This window comes from Parus major, chromosome 4A (assembly GCF_001522545.3).
Source record: "Parus major isolate Abel chromosome 4A, Parus_major1.1, whole genome shotgun sequence".
NCBI classification, from domain to species: domain Eukaryota; kingdom Metazoa; phylum Chordata; class Aves; order Passeriformes; family Paridae; genus Parus; species Parus major.
The window spans coordinates 6791731-6817331 of NC_031772.1; the positions used below are offsets into that span (position 1 = coordinate 6791731).

The 25601-nt window shown below is 49.6% G+C and overlaps 1 protein-coding gene across 1 annotated transcript; it reads right to left on the reverse strand.

Moving 5' to 3' along the window:
• Positions 1 to 2386: 2386 nt before the first annotated feature.
• SLC9A6 (solute carrier family 9 member A6) lies at positions 2387 to 24973 on the reverse strand. Its single transcript, XM_015626810.2, has 16 exons — positions 24697 to 24973; positions 18595 to 18794; positions 18169 to 18246; positions 17473 to 17549; positions 16445 to 16557; positions 14782 to 14887; positions 11847 to 11988; positions 11487 to 11592; positions 11172 to 11260; positions 10841 to 10954; positions 9165 to 9276; positions 8648 to 8801; positions 8465 to 8495; positions 7196 to 7275; positions 6491 to 6596; positions 2387 to 5693 (listed from the first exon to the last, which is right to left on the reverse strand). The coding sequence occupies exons 1-16, from the start codon at positions 24956 to 24958 to the stop codon at positions 5418 to 5420; spliced, it is 2046 nt and encodes a 681-aa protein (XP_015482296.1). The 5' UTR covers positions 24959 to 24973; the 3' UTR covers positions 2387 to 5417.
• Positions 24974 to 25601: the final 628 nt, after the last annotated feature.

Below are 25601 nucleotides of genomic sequence, written 5' to 3' on the forward strand. Positions count from 1 at the left end.
TTCCACCCTCGCCTCTCCACCTCACCAAGAAGTTTCCTCCATAAAGTTCCCCACATCTGGTGAGAAACACTGTTCTGGAGTTGTGACAAGACAAAGTCCTCTTGTAACAGTGCAAACAGGCACGATGAGCACAAATTGGCTGGAGATGTCAGCAAAGCCTGGTGCTAGGAATGGCCTGGTGCCCAGGTGATGTGAGACACACCTGTGAAACATGGGGAGCTCAGGGGGAAAGGTGCCCTTGTGGGCTCAGTGCTGGGGGAAAGGTTTGAACCAGCTCTGAGATGCATCAACAGCTCCAGCAAGGGCTGCACTCATCTCTGAGCGAAGCTTGTCCTGCAGGCAGTTTCTGGCCACTGGCCTTAAACTCCTCATTCTGAAAGCTTAATAGGCAAAAAAATGGCCAACAAGCAGCTGTGCTTGAAGGGAAAAATAAGGCACAGGGGAGATGGCTGTGAGCAGCTCCATACTCCCAGGTGTGAGAAGGTGGTGGCTCCTGCGAGGGGGCTCAGGGTGTCAGAGCAGTGCTGCAACAGGGTTTCCTCTCCTTTGTGCTGATAAGGACTCAGCTGGATGGTGCATGAGGTGTGGTGAAGCCAGTAGGGCATGGGGAGGCTCTGTGGAGCTGGGGTGGGCTGGGCTCTGCATGGCCCGGATCTGCAGGGACACATGGTGATGGACAACTGCTGTCCTTCCCAATATTGCCATCTAGAGGACCCAGCAAGGACCAGAGCTCCCTGCAGACCACGATGAGATAAGAAAGAAGAATTAAATCCTTGGTTTTTTTAAATTTTACTTCGTATAGATGCTATCCCAGCATGATGTGGAGATGCAGAGCCAAGGGTGCAGAACTGTCTGTGGCTTTGGGCACAGTGATACAGGATTGCTCTAAAAAACAGCCCTGTGATTTTTTTGAGGCTGTAGATACCCAGTGCTGGCCCCTTTCCCAGCGCTTCACTGATCCCCACATGAAGGTGGACAGATGGTACTGACTGAGAGCTGCCCCTCATCAGCTCAAACTGAACAGAACTAATGAAACAGGGACTAATCAGCAAATGACAGCTGTGTGCACCTACCTGCAGGGGAAATCCCCTTCCCCAGACCATGCAGGGAACTGCCTCGTCCCTGCTTGCTGTCCCTCTGAACAGCACCCATCCAAAATATGTTTGCATGGCTGTCAGGAGATGCCAGCTCCTGGCCCAGCGAGCCCATCACAGTGAGTGTCCAGCTGCAGTTTCCTGTGCTGGGGAGGGTGGATATGGACCAGGGGATCCCAGCTACATTTTGGGTGCTGGGGATACCACTCACCAATGCTGAGGGGCCTGAATCATACTTTGTTTCAAGGAAATACATTTGAAGGGGTCTGCTGCACTTCTGAGGGTTTGGGAAGGTGAAGGGCTGACAAAAGGCATTTATTCAATTGCTAAATGATGTCTTTGATTGTTTTAGTTATGTGCCCAAGTCCAACCTAAGCTTGGCTGGACAGCACGTATCCAGTGGGATTTGTGGTGTTTATTCTGACTGTCAGGATGTTGAGGTGGGAGAGTACAGTAGAACTAACATCATTTCATAGCAAGAAAACAATAGAACACCTTTGTCTCCTGTCCCATTGCTGTGACTTCCAGTAGCACAGGCCACCCATGATCAGCCAGGCAAGCCCCTCTTGCTCAATTTTTGTGAGCTGCAGCCTCAGTTTTGGGACAGCCCAGCAGGCCAGCTCAGGATTCACCACCCCACACGAAGACCCCAGTCCCTTTGGAAAGCAGCACACACCAGCTTGGCTGCCTGCTGCTGTGGGTGGGAGATAAGTGTGTTAAACAGATATCAGGATACCCTCCTGCAGCCAGGCAGAGCTGTAACAATGTGCTTTTACACCATCCAAGGGATGAAAGTCGTCCTTTGGGAACCAAAGCCCTCAGAAAGAGATTCCTGAAGTTGCTGAGGTGCCCTATGCACCGAAGGATTTTAAAGCATTTGAACAACTTGTCTTTTCAGCACATGGCCCCCCCAAAAAAATGGTGTGGTGGGAGTCAGAGGGCAGAATCACCAGCCAGGAGCCCAAGTGCAAATTCAACAGTCCCAGGGGATATAAAAGCCTGGGAAAGCTCAGGAACCTTGATTTTTGCAAACACCCCACAGTGATGTCTCTATGCAGGTCCACTCACTGCCCCAGGGCTGGGAGTGAGCAGCACTATCCCAGCTCCTGGAGGAGCTTTTGGCACCCAGCGTGGCTCTGCTCCCAGCACTGCTCCCGCAAGGAAGGTGTGTCCCAGGGGCTGGGCTGAAGGCAGAGCGTGCACCCCAACCCAGCTGCCCTCCCATCCTCGGGCTCCAGCATCCGTGGCTGCTGCCAAAGGCTGTGAACAAACTGCTCGCAGAAGGCCGCGGGGCACGTCGTCACTTTGCTACAGATTTATTTCTGTGGGAATTAATGAAACGGTACACACAATTCCAAAAAAAAAATAATAATCTTTTATAGGCCCATAATCCTTCTTTCACAGTACAACGCAACAGTAAAGGATTTAGTCAGTGTAAACAGAAGGTCCAATAGTGATCATCAGCTATCACAGATCAGCTGCACAAACACCATAGCTACGGGGTTAATGCCATTACCACACAAATCGACAGTACCAGTACAAATCATAACTTTACCTACAATGCTTTTTCATGTGCAAAAACCATGAAAATTCAATTTACAGAAGAAGGGCACCTTCTCTAAATCTTCATGGGGGCTGTAAACTGCCTCCTCAGGGCTGTCTTATCTATTTGGCAAAGGTGTCAGGCCCTGATTCTCCAAGGTACCCTTAACTCCATCTGCAGCACAAAGCATCAGGGCTCTGCCTCTGCACACCAGGCATTCCTGTGTGCTCTGCTGCAGCTCAGCACAGAAAATAATCAGCTGAGGATGAATCCCATGAATTTAAGCTTAGACTCATTTATTGATTAAGGCTATTCAAAATGAATCATAAGGTAACCCATAAAATCATCACTGGTAAACTTTTTCTCCTTTCATGTACTAACTGAACTGTTATTGGTGTCAAATGTTGAGGCTTATGGGCAATGTGTTGGCAAGTTTGCAGTGAGTAGATAAATTAGTGAAGTCAAAGGGTCAGAGGAAGAGAGGAATGCTACCACAGCCATGGAAAAACATCAGTTGGTGGCCACCTCGAAGCAAATTTGTACCTCAGCTGGGAATGCCTGGGAGGGAGCCCTGAGGCAGCAGAACTGTCCTGCACATCCAGCTGCACCAACTCTGTAAATTCAATTCATAGTCAGGCTATACAGGAAAAAACAAGAGGCAGTTATTTATCATACCTCTTCAAAAAGGCAGAACAAACAAAAAACAGGATGTAGAAGTGATGCAGTAAACCTAAAATCAACAGGTTCCTACTTTTTTTTTTTTTTTCTGCTTTTTTTTGTTTTTTTAAACACATGAAGTTAAGTTACAGACATCATATAAAATGCACACTCACTTTATGGAATTCCTGCATAGTAGGAAACAAAGGCCAGTGCTAATCCAACAGCTTTGTTAACAGCGGGATGCCATTTACAGGTGCAAGGAAGATGCCCCAAATATACCCAAATATAAACAGAGCATTACCCCCTTCTAGGGAAGTCCTATGGCAACACTTAAACATTTTGTTCAGAAGTTAAAAGAAAGCATTTTCTTGGGGATAAACTGCCAAAATAATTATTGTTTCACATCCATAAATTTAAGGCAATGTTACTTAGACCTGAGAAAATGAAGAAAAAAAAACCCAAAAAATGTGTAGATTTATTTTCCCAACTATACATACACACTTGAAACTTCAGTATTTTCTGTCTCCTCCAACTCTCAGGTGGTGCTGGGGAAAACAGCTGTGGGGACACTGCTCTGAGGTTCCAGGGTCAGATCCTGAGAGATGCAGAGTTTGTTCCAAAGACAGCTAATGGGAGCTGTGAGTGCTCGGACTCACCTGCCTCTCTTTCATGTATTTTCATTTTAAATACCTCTGTTTAAGCCCTCTGGAGAGGGTTACCTCCAGAATGGGCCTGTAGTGTACCAGTAACCCTGAAAGGTTTGTATAGCAAAACTGTAGATAAAATAGACAGTAAAATTACATACAGTAAATTTCCACTATTCCCCCTTTCCAGGAGAAAAATGATGTCAGGGTTAACAGTTTCACTGCACCTTTAGCCATTCCCATAACTACAGAATAAATCCTTTAACACTAGTGTGAAATCGCAAATTGTTCTGTGCTCTTCCTTGAAAAATAAACACGTAAATTAAACCAAAAATCAACTCGCAAACATTTCTCATTAAATGATAAGAGACACAAGAAAGGTTGGGTGGGGACTGCAGACACACAGCATGCTAAGGAGTGACCAAACAAAGTGCAATGGTTTCCGACTCTGTGGGAGGACGGACGGACGGACGGACGGCTCCCCTTCAGTACCAGCTGGATGCCTCTGGAGAGCTCCGGAGGTACCGTGTGGATCTGCAGCCCTAAAGCTCGAGTTTGAGGTTGGCTGTGCTCCACAGCCCCTGTGCAGCTGCAGCAGCTCTGCACACCTTGGCTACATCTGCGACTGCAGGACAGGGATTCGCCCGCGCAAAGACACGGCCGCTTCCCAAAGGTGAGATTTAGTTGCCAAAAGAGGATTTGATGGCTGGTTCTAGAAAGCTGCTTGAGCCACAGCTGAAAGATGGACTCAGACCTAAAATCTGTGCATGCCTGGTGTAGTTTCTGTGGGATTGCCTCCTTCTCCTGAACACAACTACAGACACCAACCATCCCTCTCTCCTGCTCCCATCCGAGCAGCCGGACATCCACAGCCCCTGCTGTCAGCTTTGGCTGGGGTCTGCCATGAGCCCACTAAAGCAGGGCTTGGGCAGAAGGTCACTAAAAAGCAAAAAAGTCTCCGGGCTCCCACAGTGAAACAAGTTTATCACCATCCACTGCCTGGTGAGAGGGTCTGTGGGCAGATTGTTTGCTGATATTTCAAACGTGACTATCCAAAGATCAGAGACCAAAAGAAACTCAACAATCCTCATCAGACTAGAAAGGAATTTCCACTGCTCACCAGCAACTCCCTACCCTCCTCTCCCAGGTTCAAAGGATGAACAGGGAGTCACAGCTCCTTTACTCACCCGCTGGGAACTCAACCCTTCATCAAATCACACATTAACAAAGCTCACTGTGTGCAAAAGACTCTTACGCTAAAACAGTTCCACCCTACATAGTGCAGTCAACACAGTTTTTAACTTAAATTTGCAGCTTGTTCTTTACAAGTGCTTGGCAGAGAATATTTATATTCTTTTGACACCATATAAATAATATTTATACAGCTTAGACATTTTGAGACATGCATTAGACTTTAGGTAGTACATACTTCTTGATCATATATGCAAATATTACTGTCAATTAAACCGAGCAACCTTATGCTGGACCGTGTCTCGCGTTATCCAGGACGTTTGACGGGGGCTCCGAATCGTCCATGGGCAGGACCAGGCGCGTTCCCCGGATCACGAGTTCATGGTCCCCAAAAGCCAGCTCCCGGTCCAGGGCGTCCTCCGAGCTGTTCCCCACGAACCGCCGGGACGTGCCGCTGGACGCCACCGAGTCGGTGTTCACCGTGGAGTCCCCGTACGTCAGGCTGATGTCCCCATCGTTCAGAATGAGGTCAGAGTCATCGTCCTTCAGCTGCTCTTGATTCTGGGGGACAACCAGGAGGAAACCAGGAGGAAAGTGCTGTTAAACTCTTCCAGAATGGCTGTTTACAATCGCACGGTGATGGTGACTGAGCTGAGACAGAGGCACCGAGTCACAGGCTCTCGTGACCAGATCCAGACGTGGCACACACACATCTCAGAGCCCAGGTGACTCACACTGCGCAGAGCTTCTCTGCAGACTGCCTAAAAGGGCATTGCTAAAGCTCTCCCAGCTCTCTTCCTTCTGGTGCCATAGCCAGGTACACAGGGAATGCAGCATTGAGTGGCTTTGACCAGACCAAATACTCATGAGCACAGGAATTGCACTGCTGACCCACCACAGCCATTGCTGGCTTGTCAGGGAACCCGATGCTGACCCTGTGCAGACAGAGCAAGAAGACTCCTGGCATGGACAGCTGCCACTGCAAGGGGCCCCTGGGCATGGCAATGCTGGCCACCTTCCTGGTAGTGAGTGATGCAGCTGAAAGGGCTGCAGGAATGGCTCAGCTGTAAGGCTGGAAGCAAGCAGGGGACAGGGAATTGTGTGTCCTCTCAGCTGGGCCTGTGGAAGGACACCTGTGACAACTTCATTGAGCCAGTCACTGAGGAACCACCATGAATACACCACAAACCCCTTCATGATCTAACACCAAAATGCTCATGGGAATTAGCTCATCCATCAGCCACAATATCTGACTTCCCTCATGCTCCCAGCCTGACGCTGTAGAGCAGCATCCAAAAGAGAAACATAAACAGATCAAACCCACAACACTGTGACAGAATGGACACTAAAGGACTCACCTCGTACGCCTGTGGGCTTGTCAGGCAGCGGGCGACAGGCCCACAGCACCCTGGGAGTGTGGTGGTCAGTGGGGGACCACTGTGTGTCAGGAGAGGCTTCAGATAGCTACAGAGAGGGTTAAGGAAAATAGAGGAATGGACCATGTAGGCAAGTCAAGGGCTGGGAGGGCAGCACTGAAGGACTCGGCACTGAGAGGAAATCACAGAAACACAAATGCATGGAAGCGCAGAAGCTGTCATGGTGTGCAACAAGAATGCAAACAAACACAGCAGGACAGTCCTGGTAAGATGCTCAGCAGCATCACTTGTCCCATCACCCTGTACCCCCTCAGTCTAACATTGCCCCACCACTAATTCACAGCACAGCACCTGGAAGGGAGGAGAGGCACAGATCCACCAAGAGGGACTGCAAGTAAAAAAACCCCCATCCCTTTCTGCCCACCAGCCCCTGGGACTAAGGACCCCCAGGACTCCAATCTTGGAGAGCCCAGCTTTGAACAGAACTGCTGCTGCATTCTCACAGAGGGTGAAAATTGTCATTTCTCACAGCCACAGGCTCAAGTAGATGCAAACCAAAGCACAGCAATGTCATGGGAAAGCAAACACTGGCTCCTCTGCTAAGCAGGGAGCAAGTCATGATCCCAGTGAGAGGTGTCTGGGCAGTGGGATCTGACACAGCACACACCACCTGCCACCAAAGGATACTTGTGGTCGAAGTTGTACCACATGCGGAAAAGCCAAGCACTTTCGGCCTTCGTGCTCCTCCTCTCACTCTCTGGGACACCCTGTGGGAGAGCAAAACAGTAAAGAGGGGCAGGACAACATGCCATGACCTGGATCAGAGTCAGGAGACCCCATGGAACACTGGGTTATCCCCAGGGAACACAGAGACACAGACTTCCCCACTGCCTCTTCAGAAGAAGCCTTTGGGTTGCAGTGTGTATAAGGACGTTCACACCACAACAGGATGCATTTGGCAGCATTCAACTGCTTCAGGGAGATGGTATCAAAGCACAAAGTCACCATTTTGCTGCTAGAGCCTTCCAGTGTCTGGCCCCAAGGTCCAAAGTGCCTCAGAGCCAGCAGCTGCACCCAGACATCACGTTTAATAGTCACTGACAGGTCCAACCTCTATCAGATCTCGCCTGACACTGCTGCATGCAAATAATTGTGTGTTCTGGGAACTCCAGGCTTCCTTTTTGTCAGAGAAAAAAATATGAAACTGTTTGGAGGAGACTGTGAGTACAATTACATATTTCATAGAAATCTGGCTCACAGATTTATGGCCCTGGGCTGCCTGTCGCATTTGATGCTTTCTCTGCAGGAGGTGAACAGCCCAATAAATGGCTCTGAATAAAATGAATCTCCAAGGTGCAGAATCCACACTGGAACCAAGGAAAGCCACAGCACAACCAGGCTGCAGACATGTGAATGAGACAGCTGGAACTACCAGGCAGGAAAACTCCCAGGGCTGTAGGGCTGCAGCAGGGATCTCAGTGTGGTCAGTGGTTCTGGGGATGTCACATAACTACCCTCAGGAAAAGGTGTAGTAAGGGTTGAGGGTACCCATGGGGTAAAGTGGGGCAGAAGGTGCTACATAAAATGAGTCTGTAAATGGTGTTTCTGTACTGCCCTGGACACTGGGATGAGGCAGAGCCTCCATGTCATGCTCACTTAGGGATTTATTTCAAACCCAGCAAGGAAGAGACTGAATCTATTGCAGCAGAAACATGGACTGACTAAACAGTCCAGCATTGCTTCTGTGCCCTTCTTTCCAGCTGAGTCAAAACAAGGCTCACAAAAACCAGAGAGCACAGAAAAGCTGTGACTCCCACTGACTGCAAACTCTTTCACGGGGGGAGCAAAAAACTCCTGCAGCTGGAAGGAAGCAGAGCACAGACAGCCATTCACAGGGTCAGGATGTAACCCCTGCCCTGAGGCTGCAGTGCAGATTCCTCTGCAGAGGACACTCACCACGTTCTCCTGATCCGCGTCCACGCCGACCCTGTGAGGAGAGAACACAGTGTCACACGCAGCGGTGGGGCTGGGATCCGGGGCAAGGACGGGATCTGCTCTCTGGATAAGCCCAGCAGCCCGAGCTGAGAGCAGCCCGAGGGGGAGCCCAGCCCAGCCCAGCCAGGGGAGCCCCGCACTGACCGGATGTTGAGGCAGGACAGCATGGCCGTGGTGCCCCCGCCGAACACCCACACGGTGAAGAAGACGATGAGCAGGGTGGTGCTGAACATCATCTGCCGCGCGTACGTGGCCGTGTCACGGATGGCCAGGGCGAAGGCCATGGCCCCACGCAGCCCTGCAGTGGGAAGGGAGAGCAGAGGAGCTGGGTCAGCCCCCAGCATGGCCAGCTCCCCAGCTGGGTTTACATCCTGCTGCCCCTCTGCTGGGACATCCCCCCAGGGGAGAGCAGTGATGATTCTGTCACCCCTCTTTCCAAGCCCAGAAAGCCAAACTCTCCTCCTGCCCCATGTCGTGCACTTGAAGCAGAACAGGAGGAGCTCGTTCCTACATCCCAAACCACCGAGTCCCTTCCCACCCAGCCTCCCCTGCAGACATTGCCCATAAGGGATTTAGAGCTGAGTAAGAAATATTTCCAAGTTCTAAGGGGCAAGGAAGTGTGAATAGGCCACATGGTCAGAGGAAGGATGCAGTAACATACCAGCAAACATCATCATGTGCTGCAAATTCGTTCCAATTTTATTTCTTCTGCCCAAATTCAGTAAAAATGACAATGGGTAGATATTGGCAGCTCTTCCTAGGAAGATAGCAAGCTGTATTTGCACATGTTAAGGAAATTGCTCTTCCTGTGTCTCCCATCACATCCCACCTGCACAGAGCCAGTTTCTGCTGCCCAAATGAAACCGGGAGCTGCAGAAACGCCGGTGCTTTGGCTGCAAAGAAAATAACCCAGCTCTGAGTGCTACAGCACCGTGGGAAGAGCAGGCTACTGCCTCACTGAAACAGCACACACTGCATATCACAGAGAGACAAGCACAAATAAACAAGGGTAATGATGAAAGGACATGTTAGACAAGTGAGAGGAGAGAAAAACCACTATTTCCCACAGTATGCTCTCTGCTGCCAGGTCCATTTTGCACCCCAAGAATTATTTGTCTTCTGTGAAGCTCAAGTTATCACAGCTATGACAACCCCTCTGACATTCTCCAGCATACCACACTTCACAGCTGGGTTTGAAGCTTTAAGCCAAGTCCCATTCCCAAAGATTATTCAGCAAAATGAAAGCAGCAGCCGTTGAGAAGGAAAAAAAAAATCCAATACTCTTTCTGTTTTCATAGCCTGTGAGATACAAGAATCACCAGCCCCTTCATATTGCTTTTTATCTTTGAAGCTGTGTCTTTTAATACCAGCACCCAGATGGCAAAAATAATCTTGGAGCCAGTATTCAGCACAGCCTTGAATAATATGGAAAATGCTTCTAGCTTTTATGTTCTTTCCTGAACATCACAATTTGCATAAGAGACGTATTTCATGATCTCGCTCATGAATGAGCTATTTCATCAGTGAGTTAGCCAGTTCCCACTGAAGAGGCACAGCACAGAATTCCAATATAACAGCCCAAATGGCATTTCTGTGCTCTTCACCCCTCTGCCCCACTGCAACCCCACAAAAGCTGAGCAGGGAAATTCAGCCGAGCCTACTGCAAACCCATGGACCAGCACTGGCAAAAACATTTTGTTTACTGGTATAAACTTACATCAGTGCTGGCAAAGGGTGAAAATAATTCTGCACCTTTAACTGGCTTCCCTGTGGTGTGAAAAAAATTCCTTCAAAATTCTTGTTTTTCTGAGACATACCAGGGCCCTTGTTCCTGTTAGCATCAGCCTGCAGAACAGGAAATCCTTTCTCGTGACATCATTCAGAGGCATCTACTGTAGCTGTAACTGTGCTGTTTGACCAAAAAAAGGCTTTTTATCAGGGTTAACCAAGTGCACTAGCAGAGAAAAGAGGAAATAAATGGCTAAACCAGGCAGCCCCCCTTTGCAAAGCCCCTCCTGGTGCCACATGACAAGGCCTGGCATTGGCATTGTGGTCACACTGAATGATGAGTCCCTGCAGCAGCTGATTTGGATGCCCACAAGAGGAGAGAAGACAGGGGGAAAAAAAAAAAAAACAAACAGAAAAGCTGGAAAAAGAATCTCTGTCTTCTTAAAATAACCAGCAAAGGCACCACTACATGGCAGAAATCCCCTTTTAAAAATAAAGCCAGACTGATTGAAAAAAAAACAAACCCACTCATTTGAATGAAAAACACAAATTAGGAATGAGGCACCTCTCCCTTTCTTTCTGTTTTATAAATTGGGCTCCAAAGGATACAAAGGCCCCCACCACAAAGGTAGGGTTAAAGACATGGTTCTGGAAGGTGAACAGTGCAAGTCCCATGTAGGAGAAGATGAAGTTTTCTGCCAAGAAATTCAGAAGCTCAAACAACTGAAAGAGAAAAAGAAATTACAAGTCATTAGACATAATATAGATTTAATAAGAAAAGCATGTTAGCCCATCCGTCATGCAATAAATACTTCTGCAGAAGCAACCCTAGTGAAATGCAGCTGTAAGAAGACAGATGCACCTAATTCTGGCTAGGGGGAAGGGAAAAAATATTGAATTTGAAATTCAGAGAGGCTAAAGGAGTCTGAGGAGTTCTCACCTGCTTAGTTCTGTGTTGGGACTCTGTAGATAAGTTGTTATAGGTATAATGGGCCTGTGTGATCCCACAGAAGAGCACAGCCACCACACCTGGGGAGCAGAGCATCACATTAGACTCCTGGTCAGGAAAAGGGAGTTGAGCTGCACCCCAGGCCTGTAGGGAATTTAATGCAGTAACCCCAGAACCCACAATCATTGAACTTCTGCAAGCAGAGGGAGAGCCCCGGCTACAGTTGATACTGAGAGAAGCAAAACTCAGTGGTCCCATCATCCCTGCAGAGCTCCATGCCAGAGGCAGGGCTGTGCTGGGGCTTGCCTGTAAAGCCACACGCTTCAGCCAGCAGGAACGTGCTCCAGGACATCAAGAAGAACAAGCCAGTCTCCAGCAACGGGAACTCCCGAAGTTTGGTGAACTTGGTGACGTTGCAGATGGTTAAGGACAATTTGGAGAGACACTGCAGCCTAACACCATATCAAATCCTATTGTGTATGACAGCTGTTTGAAAAGATTCACAGAAGTTGGCTGGAATTGGCTCAGTCCGCCCCTAAAAAGGCTATGGCACTGTCCTTCGTTAATTTAGGGGAAAAAAATTTAACATCTGGGTGAAATGCAGCAAAAAATAAACAAGCTGTTATGCAAACACTTGGGAAAAAAAACAAACAGTGAAAAGGATATTAAAGCTGTCACAACTCCAGTAGCTGCTCCCATTGCAAAAGATCCACTGAATATCCCCAGGAAGATCCCGATGGACTTGAACATTGCTGTGACATCAAACGTGTGGCTGTTGTCACCCGCTGGCTGATACGCAACTATTGAGCTGGAAGAGGACAGAGAGCACAAGAACAAAACTGCTTAGTCTGGAGGGAGAGGCACCTCACAGTGCTACATGAGCCTTGCAAAGTGCTACAACTGCTGGAAACACCGAGCCTGAGGAACCAGGGAGACACAACTCACTGCAATCCCCTGGGATCACAGCGCACAGTGGCTGCACACCCCCCTGTCCTGGGGAGTTTGGGATCAGCCACCCCACCCAGGCCTGGATGTGCAGTTACTCCTGGACACCAGAGAGCAGGGGCCCAAAGCTCGTGCCTCATGTGATATTTATGGTGGTATCTGGGGGGGGTTGGCACCAGCTCTCTGTAATGCCAGGTGCTGTGGGACCACAAAGCATTCAAGCAGGAAACCTCCATTTCTCCACCGAGGCGGCTGATGTGAACATCCCCTGGAGAGCTGTAACTGCTCCTGTTCCGCCACATTTAACATGCTCAGCTCCAAAGTGCAATACCGCAGGGCAGCCACGCCAGACTGCACCATGCACAGCAGCAACACCATTCCCTGCATCCACCAGACCTCAACAGAGCTTTGTGGTGAGATGGCAAACAGGTCTGCAGTGCTGATCCCATCTCTCAGTCTGCTCCCTCCTAACTCCTGATGAGCTGAGCCTCGCATTAGTCATTCCATTGCTCTACCTGGAAAGGCTGAAAAACGGGGGGGGGGCCTTATCCGGCTCCTAAATCCCATTTATCAACTCCTTACATCACTTTCCTTGATGTAAACTTATCAAAAACATTAACTTCCTAGTTAGCAATCCCTTGGCTCACTCTGTTAAAACTCCTGGATGTGAAGTTTAAACGTTTGCTGTTTAATCTGCTGAGAACATACACTTAGACTGCCTTGCACACACATCTTGCAGCTTTCTCCCCTAAAACCAATGTTTTTCTGCAACACAAATGACAAACCTCCCCTTTCCAACACATTGCAGGTACTTTCTCTTGCTAAACTTCCCTTCTTTTAATACAGCTCATTTTTCTGCATTGCCTTTCACACTGCAAGCTGCAGATTTCTCCATAATTTAATTCCTTTCATCAATTCCATCTTATGCTTCTCATTCACCAACATGCTCTTATTCTGGGTTTTCAGGTTTCATTCTTTTTTTAAATCCAGACTGGTTTCACTTCCCCTCCATAACCAACTCTTTGAATGTTGGTTTTGCATTTTAACCTCTCACAGTTCTCCTTCTGGTTTTGATTTCTGCATCACCAATAAGACATTATTGCCAACTGCCCTTTATTTCCCCTGTTGCAGTTCATGGGGCTTCTCATGGTGTTTAATCCCTGTGAATCCTCCCTTTGGAAGAAGCAGGTAGAGATCCTGCAGCTGCATTTACCCCTCTGCTCCCAAACTGCAGCTCTGGAACCTCACTGCCCACCAGTTTTTGGTTCTGGATTCAATTCCTCTTCATCCTGCAACAAGTTCCTGCTGCCAAGCCATGCCAGACCAAGACAGGAACAGAAAGGCACAGATCCTGCTCCTTAAGCACAGGAACAGACATTTGCTCAGGGCTGAAAACAGACAGGAGAGGAGCCTTGGGGCACCCAGACTGGGCAAAAGCCACTGAAGAGCCCAGCTCCACATCCTCCCCTGCCCACAGTGCTGAGGCAAAATAAAATAACTGCTGAGTGAACTCAGAGCTGCTGCTTGGTGCAAATTATCCTGTTTTGGGGAGGGGGTGGAGTGAGCTCAGCTTGTGGAGAGAGGGAAGCAGGAAATCAGAGCAACAGCTACAGAGCTGGCACTGAAGCAGAGCAAGAGGCAAATCACTGCCGTCACCCACAGGTGCCGAGATCCACCACAAATCCCATTACTCTGGAGCTGAATCCACCCACTCCCACCTAGAACCCACCAGCACAGGCTGGAAGACCCCATCCCCTCCTCACTCATGATCACTTCTGAAACACAATCTGGCTGTGCAGCATTTCCTCTCACACCAGCAGTGGCACATCCAGCAAAAAAGCCAGAGTGAGCAATACAAAGAGTTCCAGAAACCTCAACAGAAACACTCAATTCAGTAAATACAACACACAGCTCACAGTGTGTTACTTGCTGCCTCCAGTGAAACCCACACAACCAGCACGCTGGAGTGACAAGTATTCCAGAAATATTTTCTCCATTAGTCTTAGCTATATGTTAAGCTGTCACCATTGCAGGTATTATATATTACTGAACAAATTCCCATGATGACAACACAGTGAAAACGCAGATAAAATACGTCCTGCATGCAAAGGACATAAAATATTAAAGACTATAAAACATTCTTTAGAAAGGCAGCAAGTTTCCCATGTGTTCAGTCAAGGGCATTAACTCCAGCTGTAAGAACATTAACTCCTTAAAGTGGGGAGAGAAAGGAAACAGCTGCTTCACCAGCTATTTCCACCCAAACAAAAGCAGGGATTTGTGGGTGGGAAGCAATGCAGGTAGCAGCAAAGCCATCAGCAAGGGGTTTCAGTGAGATCTTGTGGCTGAAAAGCAGACATGGTGCTTTTCCTGTTTCAGAGGGACATAAAACTTCCCTATGGATGGGTCGACTGACCACAAAAGCAAAACAAAACCATCCATCATGCAGGGGGAAGTTGTAAAGGCAATCCGTAATCCCAAGCAGTGGTAAGCAATGAGGACATGCATCAGAATGTCACCACAGCTCTGTGGGACACTTAAGATGCTCTTGCAAACACCTATGTTCCTATCTCACAGGGGCAAGGCCAAGTGGTTCCCCCCAGCTCCTGACACATAACACAGATAACAATTCTAAATAAAAACAGAAGACACTTACGAAGACAGCACTATGGCAACGGCATCATTGAGGACGCTTTCGCCAAAGAGAAGGGCATACAGCTCAACATCGACCTGGAGTTCATGGAATATGGCAAGGACAGTCACTGACAAATAGAAAAATAGAGAGACATTCAAAAAAGGTGCTGTTATTTCGATGTAATCAAAGACTAAACATCCTTTTTAGAAAGCTGCCTTCCTGCACATCTGTGCCACTGCTGTGACAGTGCCAGCTGCCCCCCGTGCTCTGTTTGATAGCTGTCCTTCTGCTCTTTCAGATTTGGATTTGATTCATCATTTCTCTCCTCCTTTTACTAAAACACATCATGGCCTATTGAATCTTTTGCAAGCAGAAATAAACAAACTCTTCTCTGAGCTTCCCAGGGTCTGAGCTCATGGGCTGGGGCACAGAACCAGGCTGGCATGAGCCACCCAGACGTAGGGATGCCACTACCTCTGAGCATTAGGGAGAGCCTTCCTCCACCTGCCAGAAGGATCAGGCTTGTCCAGGATGATGACTGCCTTTTTCTTTTCATTCCTGATACTCTGAATGAAATCCTTGGATTCAACACATTCTAAGTGCCAGCACAGACACACAATGTTTCAGACCTGACTAGAAATAGCCAGGCACGAGCTCAAAACCCATGTAGGGGTTTCTGTGATTTACGGCCACATGGCAGAGATCAGAGTTCCCTCAAGCTCTTCCATGATCCAGAAGCTCCAAGAAGATAATGGAAAGCAGCAGTTTTTGCATATCAGCCTCACAGAAACATCACAACATCCAAAGCAAGCAAGATGTAACACGTGGTGCGTCAGGCACAGCTCAGGCTGAGTGCTGGGCCAATTCCAGCCAACTTCTGTGAATCTTTTCAAACAGCACTCAGGGCACACTGGCTTTAACCCATTTAAGCACAGGTAAATGCTCCATTTCTACCTGTGAAATCTTCTTGTTGCTATTTCAACCCCAAAGATGGGACACAACACCCACAGCTCATCTGCAGCATTTCTAAGCATTAGAAGATTTCCAGCCCTGCTCAGCAAAGGGCAGGAGCAAAGAGAGGCCTTTCTGTGGCCCTGTGTTTTTACATGAACTGACAGCACGCAAGTAAACAGCTACCACATACAAGTTGTCATGAACTAAGTTCAATTTAGTTGGGTAAGGCATGTTTTTCATAGTTTTCATTTATAAAGTGCATCAGTAAACCAAGGTGTCACTACTGTCCTCAGCAGTGCTCATTAAGGTGTCTCATTAATATAATTTCAATTAGATTAGCCCCTGGCAAGATCCAACTGAACTAGAAGCAGGAGAAAATAGCTAAACTAACTAAAACTATCAACTGGACCCTCTCCACATGGCACAGCTTGTTCTGCAACAGCTGCTGGCACAGGGTGGCAGAGACACAATGCCAAACCCCAGCAAAGTCAAGAGAGAGGCTGCCTAGGACTTCACTGCAAACAAGGACTCAGGAAAGCAGAGGTTTGGAAGCTGAATAGCACATAACTGAAGAAAACTGAAAGGCACAGAAACAAATCTGACCTCTAAGGATGTCACAAAAGAATTAAGCTCCAAAATCCAGGAGGGAACTCCCAGGGGTTTCAGACTTTCTTTCCCTCTGCCCCACAACTCAAACCAGGCCAAAATGTAGGCAAAGCATGTAACATACCTGGGTCAGTGGCTGACACGATGGCCCCAAAGAGGAGGCAGTCAGTGAAGTAGAAATCTCCCCCAAGCTGCCCAGTGACTTTCATCAGCGCCACACAGCCGTACACGACAGAGCTGGGGATCAAAAGAGGCAGTTACACATCTCTACAATGCATTAAAACAACATTCATATGGGCTTGGTTTCCCTGAATTTACCAGATTAAAGCTATCCAAATGCCAGCACATCAGAGAACTGGATGGGATGCACTGAGCCTGGTGAAACCCCAGGGCCATGATCTTGGAGGTGAATGCTGGACCATACACACCAAAGCACCCTCTGAACTGGAGCACAAACATGGTGCCAGCAGGGAACTGGGACCAGAACTCCTCCAGGAGCACAACATGGCTAAAGAAAAGCAGCAGCCAGGCTTATAGGGTTGCACTATCACTTTGCACTGCTGCACATTAACACAGTTCAGTGAAGTCACCTTGGACTGACTCTGAAATGGCCAAAATTTTCAGTGAGGAGCAGATAATGCAGATGCTGAATTTGCTTGAATCCACTGGACTCTATGGAAAACATCCTATGTCAGCCTGTGTGCTACTATCCAGAGTGGGAACCATCCAGCAGCCTCTGCACTGGGGGATAAACAATTCAAACACATCTGTGCTCACTAGACACACACCTTTATGATCCTGCCCTCTACTCTTGTGCCTCAGGTTTGAGGGCTTATGCTCTCAATAATCTGAAGTTGCTGATTTATCAAGACAATTTTCTCTGAAGTGTGAAACTTTCCTTTTCATGAATAACTATTCTCATGGGATGGTCAGATGCTGAGAGAGCACTTTGCAATTAGACAGCAACCACCTTGTCCATGCAGCAGGAGTTTGCACAGTAAATAGTATTATTTGCTGCTGCTGAGCAGAAGCAGCAGAGCCTTTGTGACCTTTCAGAGCTGGGATTAGCAGCTTCAGCTCCAGGCTCAGAGCACTTCTTCCAAGCACAGCTCAAACCCCTGTGGAAGAACCAGACCCGCTCCATCTACTCACCCAATCACCAGGCAGGAAATGGCAGTGCCAAGGAAAGCATATGCCAGGATGGATCCCAAGTTTCTGAAGAAGTGCCTCTAGCAGGAGAAAAAAACCAAAAATTGAACTATATTTTGCTAACAATTTATTTCAAGCCTGCACAGGCACCCACAGTGTCCACAGCAACTTGGACTCAGCTCAGACACCATGAGCTGGACAGGCACAGGGTGCCCAGCATAGTCCAGTGCCAGACCAGCAGCTAATAAACATGAATGTACCATTTTCTCATACCTGGGTGTTTAATAAGTCCTGGGAACTGATTTCCTAACCCAGCAGCATTCGTCCTTCCTTCTCCCGCAAGCTAAACTGCATCATTCTCCTCTCCTTCCAAGTCAGCATTTCAGAGCTGCTGCTGCTTTCTAAAACCTTCCCACACTCCCATGTGCTTGGAAAGCTGGGATGGCTGAAATGGCCTGGCTGACCCCAAAGACCCCTGCTGGAAACAGCTGAAGTCGCTGACCCTTCCTGGGACTGAGGAGCAGACAAGAATGACAGGGGCACTCTCAGCTCTGCTTCACACAATCCCACATTTGCTGGGTAAAACCATACCCACCCCCGCAGCCTCGGCCTGCTGAGCAAGCATTAAAGCCCTCACAAGTATTAAAAATTCTCTGGAGGCAGAGGAACTAAAAACATCAGCACTGTAAAGGCACGTACCCTTTTCAAGCTGTAGCCTGCATAAAATATAATGGGAGGAAGCAAAATGTTGAAGAATACTTCAGGATCAAAAGTCACCTGTTAAGAAAGAAAAAAAACCCAACAGTAAAATTATTTGTTAAAATTTTGCAAGACAAAACACAAATAAGAAAGTAATACATGGAGGAAGCCCTGTACCCCCACCATGTGAATTGTGTTGGGTCAATGCTGAGGATGTGTCTGGGGTCTTCTGGAGACAAATCCCAGAGCCTAAACAGCTTAAATTGAGATAAAAATAGTTTCATTACATTGTGTTCAACATATAAATTACTGCTCATCGCAATCACAAGTTAAAAACCAAATTAAAAACACTCAGCAGATCCAGGGCCTGTCCCCATGGAGGGAGTGGGAAGCACCACTCACCTCTCCAGTCACTGCCTCCCTTACCTTTCTCAGCATCTCATTATCCTGGACGTTGTTGAGCTCCTGGGCGCTGATCTCCCCCTTCAGGGTGTACTCGTAGAACTTCCCACTGACATTCACCAGCAGCGTGGCCGGGCTGGTCTGCACTTGGCAGCTCAGGGTGACGTTGTTGACGTCACTGGGGACGTGGATGCCGTAGCGCAGGACCACGCCGACCAGGACACCTGGGGAGGGACACAGGTCTGTGAGACAAACCCCAGCAAACCCCCAGAATCACCCTCTAAGCATGGGTGCAGCACCAGGATCCTGAGCCCCTGCTCAGCTGCTGAGCATAACCACAACCCAATAATTGCCCATTGTCAATTGAACCACCCTCGTCCCTCGTGAGCCAGGAGAATGCTCCGTGCCCATGGGGAGTTCCTAACACAGCCATGGACAAGTGCTGAAGGATTTGAACCACCCAGCAATCAGTCAGACCCTCACTCCAGGGCAACAAACAGCCAACATCGAGGGTGTGCTGGGTTTTTCGAGGAGAGCATCTCGCACTGCTGGGCCAGGTGCTGCTCACATGTGCCCAAACTGTGCCCCATGCACCTTGGAACCTGACACTACCACAGTAAACTCTTCATTTTGGTAGGGATTAAAGATGATACCCAGCAATCACTCTGTATGCTCTGAGACTGACAAGCATCCTTCCTAAGGTGCTGCAGCACCATACAGCCTCCTCCTAGCCCTCCCTGTTTTCATAAAACCACATTTTGAAATATAAACATATAAATACACAAAACTGTTTCCCAACCCAGGCTGACCACCCAGATCTACTCCTCATCCCTGCAAACTTCAGCTCTGCACCACAAGCAGCAGCCCCAGGGCAGCCCCATGAGGCAACTCTGCCTCCAGTTCAGCTTCAAAGTAGGGGCATTTTGGGGTTAATTTGCAAGTCAGCAATTTTTAAGGCATTTTTCTTTGATTGTCTGAGGTCTCAAATCCAGATTCAAGTGTGTTGAGCGCTCTCCTGGCAGAGTGTTTTGACATCTGCAGGCTGGGAAAGAGGGGTGTCCCACAAGACACCTTTCCACGTAGCCTTCAGCACAAAAGGGTTTGGAAACTCCTTGATTAAGGTGGCCCCAAGCCGCCACAGAAATCCTGGATCTTAACCCCATCTCTGAACCACACATTTATGAAAAGCTTTCAGACACGTGGGAACTAAACACAGACCGCAGCGCTCTGAAGCTCCATTTGCCTCCCAGGACGCTCTTGTTCCTTATTGCTGCCTTAATTAAGGCCTTGGCCTCTGCCTTCCTACAGGCAGGGCACCACCCTGACTGACAGGAACACCCAACACTTCCCGTACCACCACCTCGTGGGGAGCAGAGCCTGGGCAGGACACTGTGGGGCCACAGCTCATTCAGCATCTCCTGATCTGCCACCCACTTCTTGACTTCTCCTCCCTTGGCCACAATTTTTCCAGGACAAGATTTGCTATTTTTCCCCTGATGGTGAAAAGAAAAGCCCCCACCTCCCATCTCAGCAGGGCCACCAGAGCACACAGCCAGGCCACGAGCACAGGCAGAGGAGGTGGCTGCACACAAAGTCACCACTGCTGGTCTAGGACAGCTCAGCTCAGAGACTGGACAGACCCAAACCCTTGCATGCAGCACTTTGCAGCACAGGTGAGCTAAAAGGCTACAGAGGTTTTTGAGCCATGCAGCATCAGAGTGCTCACCACTCTGGGCTCTATCCTGCCTGACTCACCCCAAGAGGCTCAGAACAGTTCCCTCTGGGCACAGCCAGGCACCATCAGCTCCAGCAAGGAGAGTTCAGGGCACGTCACAACCCAGAGAGGCAGAGAGCTGCTTTTGCACCACCCTTGCTTAGAGGGGACACCATAAGTAATTCTTTAGCTTATTCTTCTGCCAGCCTCTGCTGGCAAGCCTGTGACCTTCCAGTGCTCCAGAAATAAAAGTATAGAATGAAAGCAAGTATGTCAGGCACATCATGATGCCACAGCATGTATTTACAGGAGCATGTGGCAGTGGCTGCATGGCACCACAGCAGTGGGACAAAACACTCCATTTTCCTTTCACCCACATGATCCTAGAGGTACCACAGGAACCAAAACCTTTCACTGGGATAAGAGGAGTTTCAAAGGGTTATTTACATCTGCTTATGGCTATTAAGGTACACCTCACTTTGCAGCCCTCAAGAACTACTTGGAGTAACTTCTAAAAAGTTTCTTCTTAAAAAAAATAAATTCAGAGGTTCATGCAGGAATCAGAAACCAGCAGCTGCCTGCCCTTGCTCAGATGGAAGGAAACCCACCCAGCAACCCCTTTAACACTTGGGCTAAGCACTGTGAGATGAGAGGCCCCACAGGAGGAAGGAGGGACAGACAGGAGTCACTGCTGTGAATTCAGAAGGGATCCTGACTCGCCCATCTCTTCACTCGTTATCCCTGTCCCAAAGCAGTGCTACATCTGATAGCACCCCTGCTCCTCTGCCATCTCCTGACACAGGCAGTTGCTCCTGGCACAGAGTGCCAGCCAAGCTCCAGACAAGGCCAAATTCCCACTCTGGCCAGGAGTGGGGTAAGAGAGAAGGGACAGATAAACCTACAATATCTACCAAGGAGTCCCAAAATCAGACCTTTTGTCTTGCTCAGTAATAGCCTGCCTGGGAGGCTGCCAGGTGGGGAAAGATACCCACATGCAAATACACAAATGCACAAATTGCTGCTGGGCACTGAGGGTGACCCTGCCAGTGGCCCTTACACAGAGACACCTTCAGAGTTACCTGCAGGGAGAGAAAGCATCCTGCTGCTCTGCTGGAAACCAATTATTCCACCAACATTAAATGGCTGCACCGCAGCCTCTCCTGCCCCATGGTGGATCTGATCAACCCTCCTTATCCAATGATGCTCACAGGAGCCACTTGGGACAAACATGACATGGTTTTCCAGACACCAAGCCCAGTCCTGAGCTCAGGCTCCCAGGGGACCCTGTAGGTGCTCCTGGTTCTGACAGGCTCTTAGGAAATGGTTCAGGCTCTCCTGGCACTCACAGGGCTGCCCCAGCAGCAACCTGTGAGCCAGTATTGACATGCTTCTGCTGCCAGCTTTATAAAACTGAGCCCTGGGAGGGAGCTGAGCTGAGCAGAGGGAACCCAACACCGAGGAAGCTGCCAGCTGAAAGCTGCAAGGAGTTGGGAAGCTGAAGGCAAAGCCGGCAAATTAATTGAGTTCTTTTATGCAAAGTGCAAGAGATTATTTTCATTGCATTTCTCCTGACTTCATTAAAAAGGACAAAAGCCCATGGGCTTTTTCTTAAGGTGCTGTTGAACATTTCCGAGGTAATGATTTAAATGAAGACTAATATATTACCAAACCCAGCACTTAACAACAATGGAAGCAGACAGGATCCCCAGGCAAGCATTAATCTGGACAGCAAAAGGAAAGAAAAATGTAACAGCTGAAGACATCCTGACAGCAAGCAGTTTAGGCACACACAGGGGCCAAGTGGGAACAAGTACAAGGAAACTAAACTTCTAGAGAAGCTCCTGCACATCCACCATCAGACTCTGAGAAGAACTGAAACAAACTGAAACAAAATTGTTCAATTAATCATCCTAAATGCTGAGCACCTCAGATGTGGGAACCTAATTTTAAACACTGAAATGAAGCTTAAGGGCTACTAAGCACCTACTGTCTGTCCCTGTGAAATTACTCCAGCCGGTGTCCAGCTCTTGAACATCAGCTCTGAGCTGACAGTGTGATTTGCATGATAGAAATCCACCTGGAGCAAGAGTTTATAACTCCTAGTAAAAACAAAGACAACAAAGAAACTGATGTGTTTTGCCAAAATACATGTATGTGAAAGTTTTGACTTAGTTGTTATTGGGTTTTTTTAAACAGAAAAAGACAAGCTTTTGCAAATTGCTTCTCTTGTTCAGATTTCAGGGTCTGTTTTGCAGCCCCTTCCACGTTTTCAGTGAACTTCCTTGGGGCAAAAAGCATTGCAGGGAGCCAGGGACAGTGACACCTCCTTTCTTCCCTGAAGATTTTAAATTGGCACCATAAACCAACAGCATCTCACTCACCACTCCATGGGAATTACACATCCCTTTTCCTATGGCAACTGCCACTACCTGAGAAGCAAATGCCAAAAGCCTCGATACCGGGAAAACTTGGGATTTTCTCCTGATCAGACAGGTGACATTACCGATTTCACCAGCAATTCTCTAAGCACAGTCTGCAGAAGAGCAGACAGAAAAGGTGCATTTTATGGATCAGCAGGAGACTGAAACAACTCAGGCTGTGCTCTGAGAATAAAGTGAGCACTCAGGCAGCTCAGGGAGAGAGGATAATCAAGAGGAAGAAATGTTCAGGAGAGGAAGAACAAGGTTAAGGGCAAGTGTGAAAGCATGAAAGGAATAGAAAGTCACATGTCAGGAGCTCTGGGCCAGCAGGAGAGAGAAGACCTTCCATGCTTGGAAGCATGTCTTCCTCCAGCACAGCTCCTGTCCCAGGAGGTGACCATCCCCACCCTGGGCAGGAGGCCAGAAGCATCTGAATCCCCCTGAGCAGTGGCTAGAAGGAATCTGAAAATGCAGAACAGTATTTTGTGTCCCTGAAAAAGCAGACGAATATTTTGTGCCTGTGGGCTGATGCAAGTATCTCCACCACTTCATTTGGAAGGACACTTCCAATTAACTGGAACTTGGGATCACAAAAGCCAGTGGCCCAAACAGGTCAAGTCACAGCCTTCAGATTAAAGCTTTCTGCTGGGTGGGAGATTCGGCCACGTCTGACTCTGTGTGGTCACACATCACCCCCAGTCAGCAAGGGCGAGAGGACAGACACTAACTACAGCGTGCAGCAGGAGATGCCTTCTCAATCCTAAATTCAACAAATCTTCCCTAGATACAGATCCAAGGCCACATTAATCACTTCCCCAGCATACCTCTCAGGCTTTGGTTGAACTCAAAGTCATGCCAGATAACCCAGGGAGGGCCATATATGGCCCCTCCATACCCTGCTTCAGGCCACTTTACAAGGCCATGTCACCTCAGTACATCACACACCACCATCAGAACCCAAATGTCAACAGCTCCACTCCACTGACCCACAGCCTTGCTCCACTTCCCAAGGGAACACAGATGGGGCTCCTCTCCGAGAGATCCTGTCACAGGGAGGAGGAACTCTAAAGGTAGGGGCTTGTGCACACAGGTCCCCAGGCAGCAGGATAGGAGGCTGCTGGCTCTGCAGGCTCCTGAGCTTGGCAAAGGGTGGGAAAATCCCCCAAATCGCCCCTCCACTCTTCTTGGGCAGCTTCTGGAAATCTGGAAGCTCTAAACACACATTGGAAACACAGCCTCTGGCCCCAGCATGGGATCACAGGATCACAGAATGGTCTGGGATGGAAGGGGACCTTGATGATCATCCAGTTCCAACCCCCCTGCCATGGGCAGAGACACCTTACACTAGACCAGGTTGTTGAGAGCCCCATCCAACCTGTGATGCACGGCTCCTGGCCAGTGTAACAACAGGTCTATGCTGCCCCAAGTCCCCACTCTCGATGCTGGAGCAGGTAAGTGCTTGGTGACGTGGTAGCCCATGACCCTGCCAGCTTCACCCTGTCAGGCCGTCTGGAAAAACCCAACCAGTTCCTCGCTGCCAGAGATTTGGGAGTAACTCTGCCCTCGAGAGCCCTCCATATCTAGGGTTTGGAAAACAACCAACCCTCCCTCCAGCAACACGCAGATAAGGCTCAGCACGGGACACAGCAGGACGGGGCTGTCCCGGCGACACGGCAGCGTCCAGCTGCACCCACGAGAGGATGCGCCGTGTCCCCCCGCACCCGTTCGCCCACCAAACAAGCCCTGTCGCAGCCCCTCGGCCAGGGGCCACCAGGCACTGAGCGATGCACATGAGAACGATGCGCTGCTGGTGCCCACTCGCGCTGCCGTGGGAGCGGGCGGCCGGGCAAGCAGCCAGCCCCGCAGCTGGCCCAGCGCGGAGCCGGGACTGCTCGGGACGGGGCTCCCGGCGCTCGGGGCAGCTCCCGCACGGCTCTCCCAGGGAAGGGGCGGCGGGGCGGGGGATGCCCGCCTGGGGCGGGCGCCGCTCACCGTAGATCATGGCCAGCCCGGTCTCGTGGAGGAAGCGAGCGCGGCGGTGCTTGAAGAGCCAGATGGTGAGGATGGTGAGGGTGAGCAGCAGGATGAAAACGAGCAGGTTGGCGCTGTCCTGACGGTGACTCTCCTCCGCCGCCTTCTCGGACACGATCTCCTCCTCCAGCGCCCCGGGACGCGCCGCCACCACCTCGGCGCCCGCCGCCCCCCGCGCCCACAGCCCCGCGGCCGCCGCCAGCACCGGCCCCGGCCCCGCCATCGCCCCGGCACCGGCCCGGCCCCGCCGACACCAGGAAGCGGCTCTGGGCGCAGGCGCCGGGGGCGGGAACAGCGCGGGGAGCCCGGATAGGGACGGGCCGGCAGCGACGGAGCGGGAAAGGGGCGAGGGGGAGCGGGGGACGGGGGAGGCGCTGGGGAGTTCGTGAGGCGAGGTTTGGGAGGGAAAGGAGTGCCAGGGGCTGCCATGAGCCCTGGGGAGGCTGGGACGAGCCGTAAAGAACGGGATGCGAGAAGGGGGAAGGTGATCAGAGTTCAAAGGGAAAAGAAACCCCCAGGCAGATTTGGTGCGAGGTCGGGAGCGGGTGGTGGGTGTGCGCAGGGTGCTTTGGAGGGATGGCCTTCAGGACACACCCCGGCTCTTGGGGAGACGGGGTCCGGGGGGATCCTGGAGGCTGGTCGTGCCTTCACACAGTGCCAAGGCATGTGGATGGTGCCAAGAGCCGTCGTCAGCCCCGAAATGGGATCAGGGTAAACTTCTTTCCTTTTTAAACATGAAATGGAGGGGGGAGGCATGAAGCCGGTGGGTCAAGGGTTGCAATAAATGTCAATGATCAACTTAAAGGTGACTTGTAGCAAACGTTTTCAAAGAATTGCCTTTGCACCTTGGGGGCATGGAAGACCCA